The 22,765-nt window shown below is 44.7% G+C and overlaps 1 protein-coding gene across 1 annotated transcript in view; it reads right to left on the bottom strand.

Moving 5' to 3' along the window:
• LOC138285504 (pericentrin-like) overlaps nt 1–22,765 on the bottom strand; it is a 542,361-nt gene that overhangs the window by 490,929 nt on the left and 28,667 nt on the right. Inside the window, exon 5 of the mRNA XM_069225495.1 lies at nt 2,804–2,966. Within this exon, the coding sequence (XP_069081596.1) occupies nt 2,804–2,966 (163 nt within the window). The remainder of the gene's footprint in view (nt 1–2,803; nt 2,967–22,765) is intronic.

The following is a 22,765-nucleotide window of genomic DNA, read 5'->3' as shown; positions in this document are numbered from 1 at the left end:
AAGCAATGATAGTGGTACTCCCCAAACAAGGCCGTGACCCCAAAGATGTCAAATCTTATAGACCACTCTCGCTTTTAAACTTAGACTGTAAAATATTGGGTAAAATACTGGCAAACAGACTAGCTCCCATCATGCACACCCTAATACATGACGACCAAAACGGATTCATCCCGAAGCGTAAAACCTTCTTAAATATTCGCAGATTGCTGAGCATATTGGGAGACACTCCCTCGGACGCACATGATGAAATGGTGCTCTCACTGGATATTGAAAAGGCATTTGATAAGCTAGAGTGGGACTTCCTCCTAGCCACAATGCGGCGAATGGGAATAGGCCCCAATTACACGCATTGGGTACAGACACTATACTCCAGTCCACAAGCCAGAGTGAAAACGGGTTGAGTTTTATCCAACAGTTTCCCGATCTCCAGGGGCACGAGACAGGGCTGCCCCCTCTCCCCATTGCTGTTCGCCATAGCAATGGAACCACTAGCGTCAAGAGTACGCTCCATGGAAAACAGATGGGGAATAGTCAGGAACGGGATACACCACGCAATCTCGCTATATGCTGATGATGCCTTAATATACACCCGGAAAGGTAACGAGGTGATACCCTCGGTAATATCACTACTGGCTGAGTATGGAGGGATATCCGGCTTAGTGGTAAATTGGGAAAAGTCGTGTGTGTTCCCATTGGTCAGGTGGCCACTGGGAAGACAGGAGACTGCTCCGTTGGAGAGTCTGAAATGGTGCTTTGAAACATTCAAATACCTTGGGGTACACATATATCACAACACTGAGGACCTCAGAGACGGTAATCTCGGGAGAGCGCTGGCCTCCATGAAGGGCTTGTTACGCTTCTGGAATAAATTGCGGTTATCGCCACCCAGCAGGGTGGCGGTCGCGAATATGCTGGTATTGCCTAGGCTGTTATATTACTTTGCGGCCTTGCCAATAAACATCCCCAAAAGTTTCTTCAGTAATCTGAATGCAACGCTGCTACAACTCATATGGGGTGGGGGCAGAGCGCGAGTGGCACTCACTACACTGCAACGCCCATTGGATGCTGGCGGACAAGGAGCTCCCAATTTTGGACTTTATTATGCAGCTGCACAGCTGCAGTGGATACTGAACTGGATCCACAGGCCGGCGGTAGCTGAGTCCGTATGGTTGGAGTCCCGGCTGCAAGGGACCCCACGGTTAACATGGCTGACAAACAAACACCCCAAAAGCGAACCTGTTAACCCACTGCTGGCAGTGGCACATGCATAATGGGGGAAATATGTTCAGAAGGGGCGTAAGACGCTCCCCTATACTCCGCTTATCCCATTCGACCGTCTCCCAGGTGGAATGCGGCCGCGACACACCCACCATCTGTGTGGTCAGAGGCGGGCCTACAGTTAGTGGGCGACTGCTTTGAAGACGGTAAGCTAATGACATTTGAAGCCATACAGGCTCTCACCGGAGTGAACCCCGGACAATTCTTGGCCTATCATGCCATATGTCACGCAATTAAAAAAACGTGGGGGGCAGGAGCCCTAGAACCAGACCTCTCCTATAACACACCATATACTTCAATACGATGCCCAAACAAAAGTAGTATCGAGCCTATATAAGATCCTTAGCAAGCCCCCTGAGCCTCACTCGGAGAGGGCCAGGGAGAGGTGGAACCCTGTCCTCCCTGACCCGATCCCCCAAGAAGACTGGCCGAAAGCTCTGTATCACACTCGGGGTGTCAAGGAATCCCAGATTTCGCTACACTCAGTTTAACTTCACACATCAAACGTACTTATCCCCAGCCAGGATAAAGCGAATGTTCCCCGAGATGGAGCCGGCATGCACTAGATGTAAAGCACCATTGGCACACTTTTACCATATGGTCTGGGAGTGTCCCCGAATACAAATAGTATGGAATGAGGTGGTAAAAGAGATCTCGGAATTGACAGGACTGGAGTTAGCAGTAGATCCTAAGACCTGCCTATTGGGGCTGAGGACAAGAGTAAAAAAACACAGACATTTACACAAATTTGTGGATCTAGCCTGCGTGATGTATAAAAGACTGATAGCAATGCACTGGAAAGCGCCCAAAGCACCTGATCAGAAATCCTGGTACACCCTCACATTGCGCTGGGCCCGCACAGAATATTAGGTACTAAAAAAACTGGCATGAGATGGTCAACAACATACAGGGTGCGACGCTTGGGAAACATTGGTAACCAAACTTGAGGACAAAAATGATGATAAGCCTCCATGAAGCGGGGAATACATAAAAAAAAATGCACTCAGTAGAAACCTGCCTACACATAGCACGATTGGGCAACACCCTGTCGCGTAATTCACTGACAAGGAGTAAGCTACCACACCCCTTGCGACATCTGTTTGCTCGCCCACTAGTTCATGTGTGCTAGACAACATACAGTGCAAATACTCAAGCATCGCCACCGCTTCTCATTACTGAACCCACAAAAGGGAACCACTAGTCACTACAAAGGTTGGGCTCAGCAGTAGATAGACCATCCCAGTAAGTACGTGAGGGGCTCCTCAGCGCCACAATACACGCTCAGGAACCTAGTCACTACAGCAGGAAATAATATTGAATGTTACCAGCGGATCTTATGTGTGTGTAATTAGGGGTGTTTAGTTGTTTGAATGTAACCTAATCAGATAAATGTGATCCTGTTGAAGACATGATAAAAGCCTGCAATATGTATCTGTAATGTAAAACCAATAAAATATAAAAAAAAAAAAAAAAAAAGAAGAATATTAAGTCATAACATGGTGAAAACGCCTTCTCAGTTTCTTGCCTCTTGCTTTGTGTAGTTCCAGTACCAGCTGCTGTTTTTCATGCGATTCCTCATTTAGACGCTGAAGGAGCTCTTGGTGCTGCTTCACCACTTGAGCAGTTTCTTGATTTCTTTGGTTAAACTCCTCCTCAAAGTGGGACTGGATTTCATGGGTTTGCTCCAACTTAAAATGAAAGAAAAACAGAAGTTTCTCATTATCAATGAACAATACGAGACCCGCAGCAATAGCCTGCAAAAGAATGAAAAACCACACAGCAATTGTTTCCCGTCATAATGATTCATGTATGTCACCAGGAGTCAAAGCTTCTAAATACACAAAGCTTCCTTTATGATGATGCATATGTTAAGATCATCTATACAGAACCCCTCTATTGTGGGTGGATCACTGATAGATTTATCCACCTAAGCTGGAGTATGCAGGTATCAAACATACAAAGCAAGCCCACGCCGGCCCTCAAGTGACCATCTTAATTTCCAATTTGGTTACGGTCAAGGCCAGATTAATTCAGGAGAATGAATACTTGGAGGACTCCATATATGTCATGCTAATGCTCATGTTGGTAAAGATTCAATTTTCCATTGTGACAGCTTTACTCTTTGTATACCTGTGTGGATGATCCAGTGGTGCAGGAGGATCAGCTGTCTTTATAACCAGGGTATTATCACTAAACACAAATACAGCAAAGATACTAATGGAAAAAAAGATAGTTACTCACCTGTAACTGCAGTTCTCCAGTATTAGAACTTTCACAAATTCACATGCATGAATCATTCCCAGTCAAAGTGGGAGTCCTATGGTACCATAATAAAGCAATATGTAATAGTATCATAGGCTATAATGGCAATGCAAAGCCAGTTTTTAACAGCCTATGTCCTTTAAAAAAAAAAAAGAAAACTTGAACTATAACCAATCCTACAGAATGCTCTAAAAAAGAGGCTGAATACCTCAGTTTTTCCAAGCACAAATGGGAATAATAATTCAGATCTATGAGATCAGCCTCTAAGGGGAGGACAGTGGATTACATGCGAATCTATGAAAGATACTAAAACTGGAGAACTGCAGTTACAGATAAGTAACTTTTCTTCTCCAATAGTGGAGCTTTCATAGATTCACATGCTTGAATCAGAATAGCATCCAGTGTATATATATCTGTGAATCTGCAGCACTACATGCCACGAACAGATGTACACTGGGTAAGTGACATTTTCCTTTCGATGGCAGGTGTGGCTGCAGATACACATGCTATGCATAGACTACAAAGCAGTTAGTCCTCTCAAAAACTCGATGGCTAGCCTGTAGGAGTTGAAGCTGTTTGAAATAACGTTTTTAAGACAGCCTGGCCTACAGAGGTTTGTTGCTGTGAGAACACATCAACACAATAGTGTTTTGTAAATGTATGAGGGGTTGACCATGTAGCTGCTTTACATATGTCAACCATTGGAATGTTTCCTAAGAAAGCCATTGTTGCACCCCTTTTCCTAGTGGAATGTGCTTTAGGAGTGATCAAGAGTTGCTTCTTTGCTTTGGTATAACATGTTTGTATACATCCAACAATCCATCTTGATAATCCTTCTTTTGATATAGGATTGCCTGTATGTAGTTGTTGGAAAGCAAAAAAGAGTTGCTTTGTTTTCCTAAACTATTTTGTTCTGTCTATGTAGTACATAAGAGCTCTTTTGAGATCTAGGGTATGAAGAGCTCCTTCTGCCACAGAATCTGACTGTGGAAAGAAGACTGGCAATTCCACTATTTGATGTGAAAACGAGATACTTTTGGTAGAAATTTTGAATTGGTTCATAAGACAACCTTTTGTTTGTGCACTTGGAAAAAAGGTTCCTCGAGAGTGAATGCTTGTATTTCACTAACTCTTCTTAAAGAAGTAATACCTACAAGGAAGGCGACCTTCCATGTTAAAAATTTAATTTGGCAAGAGTGCATCAGTTCAAAAGGTGGTGCCATGAAGGAACAGGTGGTGTTCTGGGTGGAATAATGTGTTTTAATCCTTCCATGAAGGCTTTGATAACTGGAACTCTGAATAGAGAAGTATGTTGAATAGTTTGTAAGTATGAAGATATTGCAGTAAGGTACATTTTAATGGATGAATAAGACAAATTAGATTTTTGTAAATGAAGCAAATAGCATACAATATCTTGTATAGATGCTGTAAGTGTATTAATGGTTTTAAATTGACAATAGTAGACAAATCGTTTCCACTTATTTGCATAGCACTATCTAGTAGTAGGTTTTCGTGCTTGTTTAATTACTTCCATACATTCTGATGGAAGGTTTAAATAACCAAAGTCTATGATTTCAGGAGCCAAATCGCTAGATTGAGAGCATTGGGGTTTGGATGCTTTATTTGACCTTTGTTTTGTGTTAACAGATCTGGTCTGTTTGGGAGTCTGGAGTTAGGTACTACAGATAGGTCTAATAGTGTTGTGTACCAAGGTTGGTATGCCCATGTTGGTGCAATGAGTATCATGTTGAGACGTTTGACGTAATTTGTTGACTAGAAATGGAAGGAGTGGGAGAGGGGGAAAAGCGTAAGCAAATATCCCCAACCAAATGATCCATAGAGCATTGCCCTTGGATAGGGGATGTGGGTGTTTGGATGCAAGGTTTTGGCATGTTGCGTTTTCGCTTGTTGCGAATAGATCTATGTCTGGTGTTCCCCATTTTCGAAAGTACTTTGTGCATTTGTTGGTGATTTCTGCTGATGAGCTCTGCCAACTGATTGTCTATTCTTGGAATGTATTGTGCTAGTAGATGAATTTGATTGTGAATTGCCCATTTCCAAATTGTTTGGGCTAGAAGAGACGGCTGAGATGAATGTGTCCCCTCGTTTGTTGAGATAATACATGGTTGTCATGTTGTCTGTTTTTATGAGAACATTCTTCTGTTTGAGAAGAGGTTGAAATGTCTTTAGGACAAGGAACACAGCTAATAATTCTAACTGGTTTATGTGTAGCTGTTTGTTTGACATCCCATTGACCTTGAATTGTTAGATTGTTTAGGTGAGCTCCCCAACCAATCATTGATGCATCTGTTGCAATTATGGTATGAGGCATAGAGTCTTGAAACAACCGCCCCTTCATTAAATTGCTGCAATTCCACCATTGAAGGGACATATGTGTTTGGCAGTCCATCAACACTAGATCTCGTAGTTGACCGTGTGCTTGTGACCATTGTTGTGCAAGGCACTGTTGTAAGGGCCTCATGTTTAATCTTGCATGTGGTACTATTGCTACGCAAGATGCCATCATTCCTAGAATCTTCATGATAAATCTTACAGTGTATTGTTGATTTGGCTGAATAAGTGGTATTAAGTTTTGGAAAGGTTGTATTCTTTGTATATGCTAGAGCTAGTTGAGTATTTAGGATAGCACCTAGATACTGTTGTAGCTGTGCTGGTTGAAGGTGTGACTTGGTAGTTTATAGAAAACCCTAGTGTGTGGAGATTTTCTATCACATAATGAGTATGGTTTTGGCATTGTGTAAGATTGCTTGATTTTATTAGCCAATTGTCTAGATATGGAAAGACAAGGATGTGTTGTCTTATTAAGAATGCTGCTACTACTGCTAGACACTTTGGGAACACCGATGGGGCTGTTATGCCAAATGTTAACACTTTGAACTGGTAGTGTTTTCCTGCTATGACAAACCTGGGGTATTTTTGGAGAGCTGGGTGGATGGGTATGTGAAAGTACTCATCTTTGAGGTCTAGAGCAGTCATAAAATCTTGATTTTGCAGTAGTGGAAAAACATCTTGCAGAGTTACCATGTGAAAATGATCTGACAAAATGTATAGATTGAAGGGCCTGAGGTCTAATATGGGCCTGAGGGTGCCATCTTTTTTGGGAATTAGGAAGTATAATGAGTATACTCCTGTTCCTTGTTGGGACTGTGGAACTAATTCTATTGCTTGTTTGAGTAGTAGAGATTGAACCTCTTGTTGTAACAGGACTGTATGTTCTGGGAACAACTTGTGATATCTTGGTGGAATGTTTGGAGGGGTGGTTATCAATTCTAGGCAATAGCCATTGCGGATAATTGATAATACTCAGTTATCTGTGGTGATATTTTGCCAATGAGAGTGGAACTGCTGTAGTCTTCCCCCAACAGGAGGTGTGTGGAGTGGAAGGGAAGGAAGAAAGTCACTGCTTAGGTTGGGTTGTTTGTTTAGAGGTTTGGAATTTACCTCTATTCTTAAAGTATTGACCTCTATGTGTTCCTCTAAACCCACCCCGTTCATACTGGGTTTGATGTGGTTGCTTTGTTTGTGAGATGGAAGCCTCTGAGGATTGTGCTTTAAAACCTCCTCGAAACTGTGGTCTGCAAAATGAACCTCTGTATGGTGTGGTGTACAAAGCGCCCATTGCTTTCGCAGTATCTGAGTCCTTTCTCAGTTTTAAAATCGTGATGTCCAATTCTGGGCCAAAGAGGTGCTTTTTATCAAAAGTCATGCTAATTACTGCCTGTTGAATTTCTGGTTTAAAACCAGAGGAGAGCAGCCATGCATGTCTTCTAATTGTGATGGCAGTGTTAATGCTCCTTGCAGCTGTATCAGCAGCATCAAGGGCAGATCTTATTTGATTATTACTAATGGCTTGCCCCTCCTCTACCACTTGCTGTGCCCTCTTCTGGTGTTCTTTTGGGAGATGCTGTATAATATCCTGCATTTCATCCCAATTGACCCTATCACAGTGGGCTAGCAGTGCTTGAGAATTGGCAATTCTACAATCATTAGCTGCCTCTGAAGCAACTCTTTCCCCCGCAGCATCAAATTTTCTGCTCTCTTTATCAGGAGGAGGTGCATCTCCTGAAGACTGGCTATTTGCCCACTTTCATGCTGCACTGACTACCATTGAATCAGGAGGCACCTGATGAGTAATATAATCTGTGTCAGAGGGTGCAGGCTTATATCTTTTGTCTATTCTAGGTGTGATAATCCTAGATTTTACCGGCTCGCTAAAAATTTGGTCTGCATGTTTTACCATGCCCGGTAACATTGGGAGACACTGGTACTTGGAATGTGTGGAAGATAGTGTGTTAAATAAAAAATATTCTTCCAATGGCTCTGAATGCATTGTTACCCCCATGGTAAGCTGTAGCCCTGGATTTGCCCTGGTTGTATGCAGTGCTATCTTCTGGTGGAGAGGGTTTTGATGGGTAAGTATCTGGGTAATTTTTTGGGATAGGATCAGGGTCATGAAGATCCCATGGGTCTGCCATATCTCCTTGTGAATAAAATGAGTGTTGGAGAAGGCATTGGTGGAGGGCTGGTGTGAGGTGAGACAGAATTGTGGAGAATGAGGAGGAGAAGTATGAAGAGGTATTGGCTTCTCTTTGTTTTTGCACCTTTGTGCTTGTGGCTGTACAGTGTCCAGTTCCTCTTGGAAAGCCAGCTTTCTTTTTGTTTTTAAAGGAGGTGCAGTAACAATCCTTCCTGTGTCTTTATGGATGTGTATCCTGGATTGTCTCTCATCCATAATTTGTAAAATGGGCTCAATGTCAGACTCTTCCTCAGAGGTTTTATGGGTTTCTCACAATCTTTTTTTAAAGTCCTTGTTCCTCTGTATATGAGGATTTTTTCGGTACCGAAAATGTTGTGGAAGGTCTCGGCTCCTAAGCCGACTGCCGAATTTAAACTCCAAAGATTGGTTGTTTTTTTACTGGAGTCCGAAATGGAGCCTTTGATAGATTTACTCGACTCCCAAGTCGACGATGGAGTGGCCTTTTTCGGCACCGACCCCCGAAGGACGGTCGTAGACAGACTTTTCGGGCCGAACCATGGCAGTGGTGTACCCAAGGCCTTAGAATGTTTTTTGTGCAGGCGTGTAGGGGCATATGTACTCACATGCTGGCCAGCTGTGATGGGTCTGTCGTCCTCAGATTCCTGTTCGGATTCTGTGTCTCAGATGGAGACTGCTGTCTGCGCCTGCTCTTCTTCAGCGACGTCGAGATGTTCACTGCTTTGAGGCCATTTCGAGTCTTCATGCTCTGCGATCTCTGACTCTATTTTGAACAAAACAATCAATAGGCTTCACAGTTTTCCTCCTGATGGTCTGGAGAAAGGCACAGGTTACAAACCAAGTGCTGGTCTGTATAGGGATACTTCGTGTGGCACCGACGGCAGAATCGGAATGGAGTCCGATCCATCAGGCTTTCCACGCGGTAGGCCCAAGTTGGGCGCACGCGCACTGAAGGGAGACAAAAATAAGTTTCCGATGGTACTACCGGTTCGATGCTAGTTGGAGAATGTGATCGAAACAATACCGACGAAAAGGAAGGTTTTCCGAATCGAAATCTCAGAGCGAGATGAACCACATCTGAACCCGACTGCGGAAAGAAAACAATCTAACAATGGAGTCGATGCCCATGCGCAATGGAACCGAGAGGAGTCACCACTTGATCCTGTAACTCCGACAGACTTCTTAGAAGAAAAACAACTTGTAACACTCCGAGCCCAACACTAGATGTCGGAATGGATATGCATAGCATGTGCATCTGCAGCTACACATGCCATCGAACATATATATTGAAAATGTCACTTACCCAGTGTACATCTGTTCGTGGCATGAGACGCTGCAGATTCACATGCTGTGCACATCCTGCCATCTAGTGTTGGGCTCGGAGTGTTACAAGTTGTTTTTCTTCGAAGAAGTCTTTTCGAGTCACGAGATCGAGGGACTCCTCCCCTTTCGGCTCCATTGCGAATGGGCGTCGACTCCATCTTAGATTGTTTTCACCGCAGAGGGTGAGGTAGGAGTTGTGTATATACTAATAGTGCCCATGCAATGGAGTAAGTATGTATGTACATAATGTGACCAAAAGTGATATATTTACAAATTTACAGATGTACAAGTTAAATTTTTTGTCAACTTAAAACGCCTACAGGTTTCCGGGGAGGTGGGAGGGCGCATGTGAATCTGCAGCGTCTCATGCCACGAACAGATGTACACTGGGTAAGTGAAATTTTCCGTTCGATGGCATGTGTAGCTGCAGATACACATGCTGTGCATAGACTAGTAAGCAGTTATCTCCCCAAAAGCGGTGGTTTAGCCTGTAGGAGTTGAAGTTGTTTGAAATAATGTCCTTAATACTGCTTGTCCTACTGTGGCTTACTGTGTTGTTAACACATCCACGCAGTAATGCTTGGTAAATGTATGAGGCGTAGACCATGTGGCTGCCTTACAGATTTCAGTCATTGGTATGTTTCCTAGAAAGGCCATGGTGGCACCCTTCTTTCTAGTGGAGTGTGCCTTTGGTGTAATAGGCAGTTCTCTTTTTGCTTTTATATAACAGGTTTGAATACATTTAACTATCCATCTGGCAATGCCTTGTTTGGATATTGGATTCCCTGTATGAGGTTTTTGGAAAGCAACAAACAATTGTTTTATTTTGCAAATTTGTTTGGTTCTATCAATGTAGTACATTAGTGCCCTTTTGATGTCTAATGTATGTAATGCTCTCTCAGCTACAGAATCTGGTTCTGGGAAGAACACTGGGAGTTCCACTGTTTGATTTAAGTGGAACGGTGCGATGACTTTAGGTAAGAATTTAGGATTTGTGCGTAGAACTACTTTATGTTTGCGTATCTGTATAAAGGTTCTTGTATGGTAAAGGCTTGTATTTCACTTACTCTTCTGAGAGATGTGATAGCTATTAGAAAGGCTACTTTCCATGTTAAGTACTGTATCTCACATGAGTGCATGGGTTCAAATGGTGGACCCATGAGTCGTGTTAATACGATGTTGAGGTTCCACGAAGGAACTGGCGGTGTTCTTGGTGGGATAATCCTTTTCAGACCCTCCATAAAATGCTTTTAGGACTGGGATTCTGAATAATGAAGTTGAATGCGTAATTTGCAGATAAGCCGAAATTGCTGTGAGATGTATTTTAATGGATGAAAAAGCTAACTTGGACTTTTGTAAGTGTAGTAGGTAGCTTACGATGTTTTTTGCAGATGCGTGTAATGGTTGGATTTGATTATTATGGCAGTAATAAACAAACATTTTCCACTTATTTGCGTAGCAATGTCTTGAGGTTGGTTTCCTAGCCTGTTTTATGACCTCCATGCATTCTTGTGTAAGGTCTAGATGTCCGAATTCTAAGATTTCAGGAGCCAAATCGCTAGATTTAGTGATGCTGGATTTGGGTGTCTGATCTGTTGTTTGTGTTGAGTTAACAGATCTGGTCTGTTTGGCAGTTTGATATGAGGCACTACTGATAGGTCTAGTAGTGTTGTGTACCAAGGTTGTCGTGCCCAAGTTGGTGCTATCAGTATTAGTCTGAGTTTGTTTTGACTCAATTTGTTTACTAGATATGGAAGGAGTGGGAGAGGGGGAAAAGCGAATGCAAATATCCCTGACCAACTCATCCATAACGCATTGCCTTGAGAGTGAGGCTGTGGGTACCTGGATGCGAAGTTTTGGCATTTTGCGTTATCTTTTGTTGCGAATAGGTCTATTTGCGGTGTTCCCCATCTTTGGAAGTAAGTTTGTAGTAGCTGGGGATGAATTTCCCATTCGTGGATCTGTTGGTGATCCCGAGAGATATTGTCGGCTAACTGGTTTTGAATTCCTGGTATGACTTGCGCTATTAGGCGAATGTGGTTGTGAATCGCCCAATGCCATATCTTTTGAGCTAAGAGACACAATTGTGTCGAGTGTGTCCCTCCCTGTTTGTTCAGATAATACATTGTTGTCACGTTGTCTGTTTTGACAAGAATGTGTTTGTGGGTTATTAGTGGTTGAAATGCTTTCAATGCTAGAAATACTGCTGGTAGTTCTCAGTGATTTATATGAAGTTGTTTCTGTTGAGTGTCCCATTGTCCCTGGATGCTGTGTTGGTTGAGGTGTGCTCCCCACCCTACCATGGAAGCATCTGTTGTGATCACGTATTGAGGCACTGGGTCTTGGAAAGGCCGCCCTTGGTTTAAATTTATAGCATTCCACCACTGAAGCGAGGTGTATGTTTGGCGGTCTATCAACACTAGATCTTGAAGTTGACCCTGTGCTTGTGACCATTGTGATGTGAGGCACTGTTGTAAGGGCCGCATGTGTAATCTTGCGTTTGGGACAATGGCTATGCATGAGGATATCATGCCTAGTAGTTTCATCACTAATTTTACCTGGAACCTTTGGTTTGGGTGCATGGCCTGTATTACGTTTTGGAATGCCTGTACCCTTTGTGGACTTGGAGTGGCAATCCCTTTTTTTGTGTTGATTGTTGCTCTAAGTACTGTTGTATTTGACACGGCTGTAGGTGTGATTTTTGGTAGTTGAGTGAGAACCCTAGCTTGTGAAGGGTTTCTATAACGTATTTTGTGTGTTGAGAACACCGTTCTTGCATATTGGTTTTGATTAACCAATCGTCCAGATACGGGAACACATGTATTTGCGGTCTTCTGATATGGGCTGCCACTACGGCAAGGCATTTTGTAAAGACTCTTGGCGCTATTGCTATCCCGAATGGCAACACTTTGAACTGGTAATGTACCCCTTGGATTACAAACCTGAAGTATTTTCTGTGGGAAGATGTATGGGTATAAGGAAATACGCATCCTTGAGGTCTAATGTTGTCATGTAGTCTTGTTGTTTGAGCAAGGGGATTACGTCTTGAAGTGTCACCATGTGAAAGTGATCTGATTTGATGTAAAGATTTAGTGTTCTGAGATCTAAGATAGGTCTTAGAGATTTGTCTTTTTTGGGTATGAGAAAGTACAGGGAGTAAACACCCGTTCCTTTCTGATGATTGGGTACTATATTCTATTGCGTCTTTTTGTAACAATGATTGGACCTCCAGTTGTAGTAGATCCATGTGTTGGTTGGACATGTGTGTTTTCGGTGGGACATTTGGAGGGAATTGTAGGAATTCTATGCAATAACCATGTTGGATAATGGCTACTGGTGTTATGTGTTGGGGATTTGTGACACTGGAGTCACTGTTTATTTTGCGGTGTCTTGGGACTTTGGAACTTCCCTCTAGTTTTAGGGAACTGTCCCCCTCTGTATTGTCCCCGAAAACTTCCCCTGTGATACTGGCTCTGGTATGTGGGCCTTGTTTGCGAGGTTGAGGGTTCTGTGCTCTGTCCCCGAAACCCCCCTCTGAACTGTGTTTTGCGAAATGTGCCTCTGCTCTGTGGGGAGTAGAGTGCGCCCATGGCCTTGGCCGTATCTATGTCCTTTTTAAGTTTCTCAATAGCAGTGCCCACTTCCGGCCCAAACAACTGCTGTCCGTTGAAAGGCATATTCAGCACCCCTTGTTGAATTTCTGGCTTGAATCCTGAGGTGCGTAGCCATGCGTGTCTCCGTATGGTGACTGCTGTATTTACAGTTCTTGCAGCTGTGTCTGCTGCATCCATTTCAGACGGTATCTGATTATTAGAGATACTCTGGCCCTCTTCCACCACTTGTTGCGCACGCTTTTGGAATTCTTTGGGTAAATGCTCGATGAAGTGTTGCATTTCGTCCCAATGAGCTCTATCGTATCTCGATAGCAAGGCCTGTGAATTGGCAATGCGCCATTGGTTGTCTGCCTGTGCCACAACCCTTTTCCCCGCTGCGTCGAACTTGCGACTTTCCTAGTCGGGTGGTGGTGCATCTCCCGATGTGTGTGAGTTTGCTCTTTTGCGAGCTGCACCTACTACCACTGAGTCCGGTGTGTACTTTTTTTCCACCCTCGGAGTGATGGCCCTGCCTTTCACAGGCTCTTGAAAGACTTGTTTGGAGTGTTTCAACATTCCCGGTAACATAGGGAGACTCTGGTACTGAGTATGTGTGGACGACAGAGTATTAAACAAAAAGTCATCTTCAATTGGTTCTGCATGCAGGGTGACATTGTGAAATGCGGCTGCTCTGGACACCACCTGTGTGTAAGTAGTATTGTCCTCAGGTGGTGATGGCTCGCTGAGTAGCAGTCGGGACTGTTATCTGATACAGGCACATCATAAAGATCCCATGCGTCAGGGTCATCTTGGCTCATTCCTGTATGCGTTGGGGATTGCATCATTGGTGGAGTGGCCATTGGTAATGGTTGTGGTGAGCGATGTGGTGAGCGATGTGGTGACGGTGGCGGAGTTAATTGTCTTGCCACCTTTGCTTGTGGCTGTTTGTCTTTCTCTTGGAAAGCAAGTTTCCTTTTCATTCGGATTGGAGGGAGAGTTCTTATTCTCCCTGTCTCTTTTTGAATGTTGAGCCTTCTTTGCGTGTAATCTGGCTCCCCAGCCTCTAGCTCCTGGCCAAATTTGTGTCCTTGCAATTGTGAGGACAGTCCCTGCTCCTCAGTGTATGAACTTGGTTTCGGCTCCGAAGCCGGATGTTTCGGTATCGAAACTTTTTCAACCGTCTTTTTCGGCTCCGAAGACACTTTTTTGGCTTTCGGTGCCGATCTTTTTCGGTGCCGGTTTCTCGATGCCGAGATTGCTCTGACCCGGTGTCTCGGGGTCGAGCCTTTTCTGTGCCGGTATCTCGACCGGAGTCGGATGACTTCGACACGTGCGTGCCCCATTTCGGTGCCGTTGGCCGGTCACCTAATTTTCAGGTTAAGCCATGGCCTGCTGGCGGTGGCGTCCCCTGGGCTTTTATGTATTTTCCGTGAGTTTTGGCCAGGGGTGTTCTACTCACGGTTTTCGGCGTCTGTTGGGTTTCGGCCTCGTCCGATACCGCAATGGAGAAGGTTTCCTCTTCCTCCAATTGTTGGTGTCCTGCCGACGCCATCTGAAGTTTTCTTGCTCTCCGGTCTCTTAGCGTTTTCCTCAACCGAAACGCTCGGCAGGCCTCGCAGGTATCCTCTTTGTGTTCGGGAGACAAACACAAATTACAGACCAGATGCTGATCTGTGTAAGGATACTTGTTGTGGCATTCGGGGCAGAAGCGGAATGGGGTCCGTTCCATTAGCCTTGAAGACGCATGAGGTCGGGCCGACCAGGCCCCGCCGGGGAATCAAAACCCCGAAGGGCCACCGGAGCTCTTCAAAATTCAGTGTCGATCTGTTTTAACTAACCCGATACCGAACCCAAACAATACCGTCGAATTTTCCGAGATTTAACTAACTTTCTGAACCGAAACACGGAGCGAAGAGGAACACGTCGGAACCAGATGGCGGAAAGAAAACAATCTAAGATGGAGTCGACGCCCATGCGCAATGGAGCCGAAAGGGGAGGAGTCCCTCGATCTCGTGACTCGAAAAGACTTCTTCGAAGAAAAACAACTTGTAACACTCCGAGCCCAACACTAGATGGCGGGATGTGCACAGCATGTGTATCTGCAGCTACACATGCCATCGAACATATAAAAATCAGTAATATAAGTACCCCTGAGGATGGTGGGGGCGGGGTTGGGGCAAAATATAAGTTCATTGAGGTGAAACTACGATGGAAGCTAGGGTTTGTTCTGATAAGTACTCAGTCATCAGTGAAAGGCAAGAACGGCTCCTGAATTGTAAAAGCCAGGATCTCATTGACTCTTCTAGTAGGTGTAAAAGCCAACAATAGAGCAACCTTACACACGAGGAATGTCAGATCTGCCTTGAGAATGGCCTTGAATGGAGGCATCATAAGCTGTGAGAGAACCACATTGAGATGCCACTCTGAAGGAGAAGCCCATACTGGAAGGAAAACTCAAAAATCCCTTCATGAATTTTTGGGCTAGCTTAGTTGAGCAGAGAGGGAAAATGAGTGGAACAGCTGTATCTTCAAACTGCAGCTAGGTGAAGTGCTACAGACGCGTTTATCAAACCTAATCTGGCTACTGAAAGTAGGTACAGTAAAATCTGCTATGGTGACACTTCCAAGGGAGGCAGGTTAGTTTGCTGACATTGAGTAAAGTGCCATCTTTCTAGCATAGTTACCACCACCTTTTGCCTGATGTCTGTGTTTGGACTGTAGCTCACTGAGATCCTGTTAATCAGCCCTGCCCCCAAGTGACTGTGCTCTCCCGTCTAAATTTGGTTGCTGAAAACCCACAATTGGCATTCTGGTGCACCCATGTAAGTCTCTAGCATATAGTACTTAGGTACACAGGGCATTGGTACACCAGGGGTCTCCTCCCATGGGCTGCAGCATATATTGTGCCGCCCATGGGAACCCATGCAAACTTTGTAGTCCTGCCATTGCAGCCTGTGTGAAATGGTGCATGCACCCTTTCACCACCGAACCCGATCATTGCAGTTAGACACTAAGTCACACCTCCGGTAGACACTTCAGCCCAAGGGCAGGGTGCATGTCCCTAAGTTTGAAGGAACCCCTGCATAAGCAGGTTGCCCATACAGAGCCCAGGCCATTTCCTGGACTCTAAGTGCGAGAAAGCCATTTTAAGTTATGTACTGGACACTGGTCAACACAAGTGGTCCAACTACATAATGGCTTCTCCGAACCTAGGCATGTTTGGTGTCAAACATGCAAAATCATGCAACTACACAGATTCCAGTGTTAGTTGCATGATACCATGTACTTCAGGGGTTCCTTAGAGGACCCCCACTTCTGCCTGTGCAGCTTAACGGGGTCTAGCTGTCAGCCCACGCTGCTGCTGACCCCAGATACTGTTCTGCCCTCCTGCAGGTAAGCCCGACTCAGGCCTGACAAGCAGAACAAACAATTTCCATCAAGGGAGAGGTGTGACCACCTCCCCCTGTGTACTAGGTGTCTAAGGACTGGGGTGGGGTGGCCTCTGAGCGCCACCAGACTGCTTTGAAGGGCACATTTGGTGCCCTTCTTGCATAATCCGGTTTGCACCAGTACAGGAACTACCGGTTCCCACTCTGGCGCAAAAGTACACAAAGGACAGGGGAGTGACCACCCCCTTGTCCAGCTTCTCCCCTAGAGAGGTGCACAGAGCACTGCCAGGTGGCCATTTGATTCGGACATCTTGGAAACCAGATGGGCAGAGGCCCCCTGGGAGCATCTGACTGGTTAGGCCAGGTAGAAGATGTCCCTGACCACATCTGATAGGAAGGTCACTACAGAGTGACCAACCCCCTTTTAGGGTTACTTAAGGGCTCCCCTGTGGGTGTGTCGAAAGAGTCAAAACCCTCCAAGGAACTCCATGCACGATATCTTCTACTCCTGGTCTCTAGAACCACTGGTGGGCTGCTTTGGAACCGAAACACGTCTGCTTCTGGTGGGAAAGCTACAATTGTAACATTGTTTCTCTGGATCAGTCGAGAAATATGCAAAATCCAAGACTGTGCATTCTACAGTGTCACAAGGACTCTGTTTGCACCTGGAAGCACACAGGAATCTCCCTTGGAGTGAAGGAGTCCCTCATCTGCATCTGTATGCACCTCAAGACAATGTGGACCAGCTGGTGGGGTCTGCTGTTCCATGAACATCGAAAGGCACTGCCTCAGAGGTGGTGAGTCTGTGGCTTCCTCTGGATCCTGCTTGTCTTCTGACAAACTTGGGAGACTGTGGGCTCCTGCCACTGAAGTGGAACCCCTGTATACTGCGACCATTGCACTTGATTAAGGAGATCTACGCCCCAGCCTCCACCACTCTACAATTCAAAGACCAGTCACTGTCCTGCAACGTGGGGCTTCCGTTTTGTTGTGCAGGTGAGACCTCCTTGTGACTCCATGCGTCCACTGCCTGTGGGTCACTTGTGGGGCTCCATCAACTTCTGCTGGCCTTCCTGCTTGCTGAGGGCCAGCCTAGATCTTGCTGGTCTCCAAAACTTTGCAAATACTTCTTCGGCTCCTGCTTGCATTTGCCAGTGCTTCTTGGTGACCCAGCTGGTCACTGACCCCTCTGCAATTCAGCAACCATCAAGGGGCAGCTCGTAGGAGACTCCTGGGATCTTCTGCAGCTCCTGGACCACGCAGCTGGACTTCTTCCACTGACCTGCAGGAACACCTCTAGGAGGACGGGTATTGCCACCTGTACCACAAGGGCACCAAGGGTGCAAGACTCTGTGCCCTTCCTTTTCAGGTCCTCCACGTCAGAAAGCCGTCCTTGGGTTCCACCGGCCTGGTCCACGGGTCGTGACAGCAGCTGGACAATCTAAGACTTTTGCTGACTTCAGAGAGTCCCTTCTCCCCTCGCAATCAGTGTCCCTGGTGTAGGTACTTCTGTCTTCTGGGTATCTTGGGCAGGAGGCACTCTCCAACAGTCCTCCTGCCAGATGGGTTTCCTGCTGGGAAGGGTCTTGAATCCCACAAACTCCAACCACTACTCCCATTGCTAGTCAATAGAACGACTGGGTGGGTAACTATCTTGCACCTAGTCGCTGGGGACACTTGCCGTACTTACCTCTGGTGTTTTCATCTACCCCTAGCTACTTACCACACTTACCTTGGATGGGTTCACTAGATCGGACTGTTGTTCCTCGTCAGTGTTTTTGGATTTTGGGTAGGCGGATGGAATTGGACGCAGAGAGCTGCAGGAGCTCCGTAAATCAATGCTGCCTGGGCTATTTGGGACATATTAGAATGAGCAGACAGTGCTACATCTTCAATATGGTGAGGATTCTTGACATGAAAGAGGGGAAGAGTAAGCCTAAATCCTGGACCATCTAATCGAAGGACATTCCCCACCAACCCTGGGAGCAAGTTATTGACTGGCCAGGAACTGTTATTTGGCGTTCTGGTCTGTAACGTAGAGGTCTAATGCTGGTTTGCCAGAGCGTCAAAATATCCTGCTCAGTACCAGTTGATCCTGTTCCCACTCGTGGCAACTGTGTGGATCTACTGAGAGTAGATGCTAAGGTGTCGTTCACTCATGACACGTGTTCGACTTTTAGAGAGATTTTGTGGAGTGCGAGCCAACTCCAAAAGGCCTTGAGCTTCTTGAGAAAGACACCTGGTTCCTCCTTGCCTGATGATGTAATAACATGCTGGTCATATTATCTGTACAGACCAGCACAGTGGCTCCTGCTATTCATGGTAGAAAGGCTTGTAGAGTCAGAGATCGCTTTCAACTCCAGTCAAATGATGTGCATCAATTATTTAAATGAACCCCTATTAGTGAATGAAGGCAGTGTATAGGAATTCACGGTTCTCTAGAGGTAGCTGTGGGTAAGACGCCAAGACTTATCCAGCGGGAGTGTAAGCACTTGCAATACCACAACAGTCACACAGCAACTTATCACGCCTGAAAGGAACCACACAGTGTGGCAAAAATAAAGGTACTTTATTATAGTAACATTGGATTAGATTACTTATAGGCAGTCCCCCAACTGGAGGTAAATAACTATATAAAATGTTACTTACCCAGCAGACATCTGTTTGTGGCATGTAGTGCTGCAGATTCACATGCTTTGCATAAGTCCGCCATCTAGTGTTAGGCTCAGGGTGTTGCAAGTTGTTTTTCTTCGAAGAAGGTTTTCGAGTCACAAGATCAAGTGACTCCTCCTCTCGGTGATAGTGCGCATGGGGCATCAAGTCCTTTGCTAGATTGTTGTCCCACAGGAGGGTGAATTAAAGAGTGTAGAAATGTATATGTACATATGTATGTAGTGAAGAGAAAAAAATTCCATGCAATGTATATACATATTTACAAATAAAATACTACATCAGCCACAGGCTTCCAGGGAGGAGGGAGGGTGCATGTGAATCTACAGCACTACATGCCACAAACAGATGTCTACTGGGTAAGTAAAATTTTCTGTTCGATGGCATGTGTAGCTGTAGATACATATACTTTGGATAGACTGAAAAGCAGCCCCCTCCCAAAAAGGAAGCGGTGGTTAGCCTGTAGGGGTTATAGTAGTTGGAAATAGTGTTCTAAGCACTGCCCATCCAATGTTTGCTTGCTGGCAAGAAAACATCCACACAGTAGTGTTTAGTAAATGTGTGTGGTGTAGACCATGTGGCTGCTTTACGCAAATCTATCATTGGTATATTTCCTAAGAATGCCATTGAAGCTCCTTTCTTTCTAGTGGAATGTGCTTTAGGAGTTACTAGTAACTGTCTATTGGCTTTAAGATGCAAAGTTTGAATACACTTTACTGTCCATCTGGCTAATCCTTGTTTTGAAATAGGATTACCTTTGTGAGGTTGTTGAAATGTCACAAAGAGTTGCTTAGACTGTCTGAATTCTTTTTGTTCTATCTATATATTGTACATGAGAGCTCTTAACATCAAGGGTATGAAAAGCTCTTTCAGCAACTGAATCTGGCTGTGGAAAGAAGACTGGCAATTCCACTGATTGATATGAAATGGTGAAACTACTTTTGGTACGAATTTTGGGTTTGTCCTAAGGACTATTTTTTTCTTGTGAATTTGAAAGAAAGGTTCTTCTAGGGTTAATACTTTAATTTCACTAACTCTTCTTAAAAAAGTGATTTTGCTACTTCAAAACTGAAGATAGAAAGAATGCATGGTTCAAATGGTGGGCCCATAGATCATGTGAGTACAATGTTAAGATTCCAGGCAGGAGGTGGTTGAGCTCTAGGTGGAACAATCCTTGTAAGACCTTCCATAAAAGCCTATATAACAGGAATCCTAAACAGGGAAGTATGCTGTCTGTTCTGGAGGTAAGCAGCTATTGCTGTTAAATGGATTGTAATAGAGGAGTATGCAAGAATTGCTTTTTGTAAGTGTAACAAATAACAGACAATATATTTTACCGAAGCTTTAACTGGGTTAATGTTTTTGGGCTGACATTAACAAGATGTTTCCATTTAGCTGCATAGCATTGCCTTGTTGCTTCCTTTAGAATATCCATATATTCAGATGGAAGCTGCAAGTAGCCAAATTCTATGACTTCAGGAGCCAAATTGCCAGGTTGAGCATACTGGAATTGGGGTGCCTGATCCAACCCTTTTTTTGAGTCAATAGATCTGGTCTATTTGGGAGCTTGTGATGTGGTACTACCAACAGATCCAACAGTGTTGTTTACCAGTGTTGATGTGCCCATGTGGGGGCTATGGGTATCATAGTGAGGGAAGTGTGAGGGATCTTGTTGACTAGAAATGGAATTAACAGGAGGGGTAAAAGCGTAGGCAAATATCCCCGACCAATTGATCCATAGAGCAATTGCCCTTGGATTGAGGGTGTGGGTATCTAGACACAAAGTTTTGGCATTTTGTGTTTTCGCTTGTTGCGAAAAGGTCTAGGTTTGGTGTTCCCCCACATGTGAAAGTAATATTGATTAGCTGTGGGTGAATCTCCCATTTGTGTATTTGTTGCTGCGTCCTGCTTAGGAGGTCCACTAGCTGTTTGTGTATCCCTGGGATGTATTCCGCTAGCAGGTGAGTCTGATTGTGACTTGCCTATTTCCAATTTGTTTGTGCTAGAAGGGTCAACTGGGATGAGTGTGCCCCCCCCTCCCCCTGTTTGTGCAGATAATACATTATTGTGATGTTGTGTGTCCTTATTAAGACTGTTTTGTGTATCATCTATGGTTGGAATGCTTTGATGGCTAAGAATACGGCCAGCAATTCTAAGTGGTTTATGTGGTACGTTTGCTGGATTGAGTCCTATTCCCCCCTGTATTGTAAGATTGTTGAGATGGGCTCCCCAACCTGTCACTGATGCATCTATGGTGATTATGGTCTGTGGCACAGGGTCCTGAAACAGCTGCCCTTTTGATAAGTTGGTGTGATTCCACCATTGCAGAGATTTGTAAGTTTGGCAGTCCAACACCACCAGATCCAGTAACTGACCCTGTGCCTGAGACCATTGTTGCGAGAGAGACTGTTGCAGTGGTCTCATGTTTAGATGGGCATTGAGCACTATTGCTATACATGATGCCATAATTCACAATAGCCTCATAACAAACTTTACTTTGTAAGTTTGATTGACCTGCAATTGGGATATGAGAGCGTGAAACCATTGGATTCGTTGTGGATTTGGGTAGGCTAATGCGGAGTGTTCAGAACTGCTCCTAGATAAGGTTGAATTTGTGCTTGCTGGAGGAGAGATTTCTGGTGAACACTAATTTGTGTAGGGTATCTATTGTGTATTGTGTGTGCTGTTGACAATTTCTAATGGTGCAGCTTTTATTAACCAGTTGTCCAGATAAGGGAAGACATGTATGTACGGTCTTCTGAGGTATGCCGCAACTACTGCTAGACATTTTGTGAATACCTTGGTGCTGTTGTTACTCCAAAGGATAGCACTTTGAATTGGTAGTGCTTGCCTGCTATCACAAACCTTAAGTGATTGCAGTGTGCTGGATGTACAGGAATGTGGAAGTAAGTGTCCTTTAGATCTAATTCTGTCATGTAGTCTTGTTTTTGTAACAAGGGAATGACATCCTGTAGTGTGTCCATGTGTGAATGCTCTGAAAGGATATATTGATTTAGAGGTCTGAGATTGAGAATTGGGTTTGAGTGCCATCCTTTTTTGGTATGAGGAAGTATAGAGAATATACACCTGTCCCTTGTTGACTGATGGGAACCATCTCTATTGCTCCTTTGAGTAGAAGATTCTACCTCTTGTTTTAACAGAGCAATGTGTTTGAGAGAAAGCCTGAACCGGGTGGAATGTTTGGTGGAGTGGAGATAATTTCTAGGCAATAACCATTGCAGATAATAGACAGTACCCATTGATCTGTTGTAATTTGTTGCCAGTGAGAATGGAAATATTGCAGTTTTCTTCCCAAAGGAGATGTATGGTGTTTGGGAATGCAGGGAATGTCACTGCTTTGATGAGGTGGAGGAACCTCTTGCGGCAGGGGGTTTGTCTCTGGATCTGAAAGTTTGTCCTCTATAATAGCCCCTGAAAGATCCCCTGGGATAATATTGTTGTCCCTGTTTTTGTTGAGACGTAGAGGCGTCTGACGTTTATGGCTTAAACCCTTCTCTAAATTGAGGTTTACGAAATGAGCCCCGAAAAGGTGTTGTGTAAAGGGCTCCCATGGCCTTTGCTGTCTCAGAGTCCTTTTTTAATTTGTCAATGGTTGGATCCACCTCCGGGTCCAAAGAGTTGCTGCTTATTAAAAGACATGTTAAGGACCGCTTGTTGTATTTTAGGCTTAAAGCCTGATGACCGCAACAAAGCATGTCTCCTAATTGTGACGC

Source organism: Pleurodeles waltl, chromosome 3_1 (assembly GCF_031143425.1).
Source record: "Pleurodeles waltl isolate 20211129_DDA chromosome 3_1, aPleWal1.hap1.20221129, whole genome shotgun sequence".
NCBI lineage: Eukaryota > Metazoa > Chordata > Amphibia > Caudata > Salamandridae > Pleurodeles > Pleurodeles waltl.
This window is presented reverse-complemented; position numbering and strand designations above follow the sequence as displayed.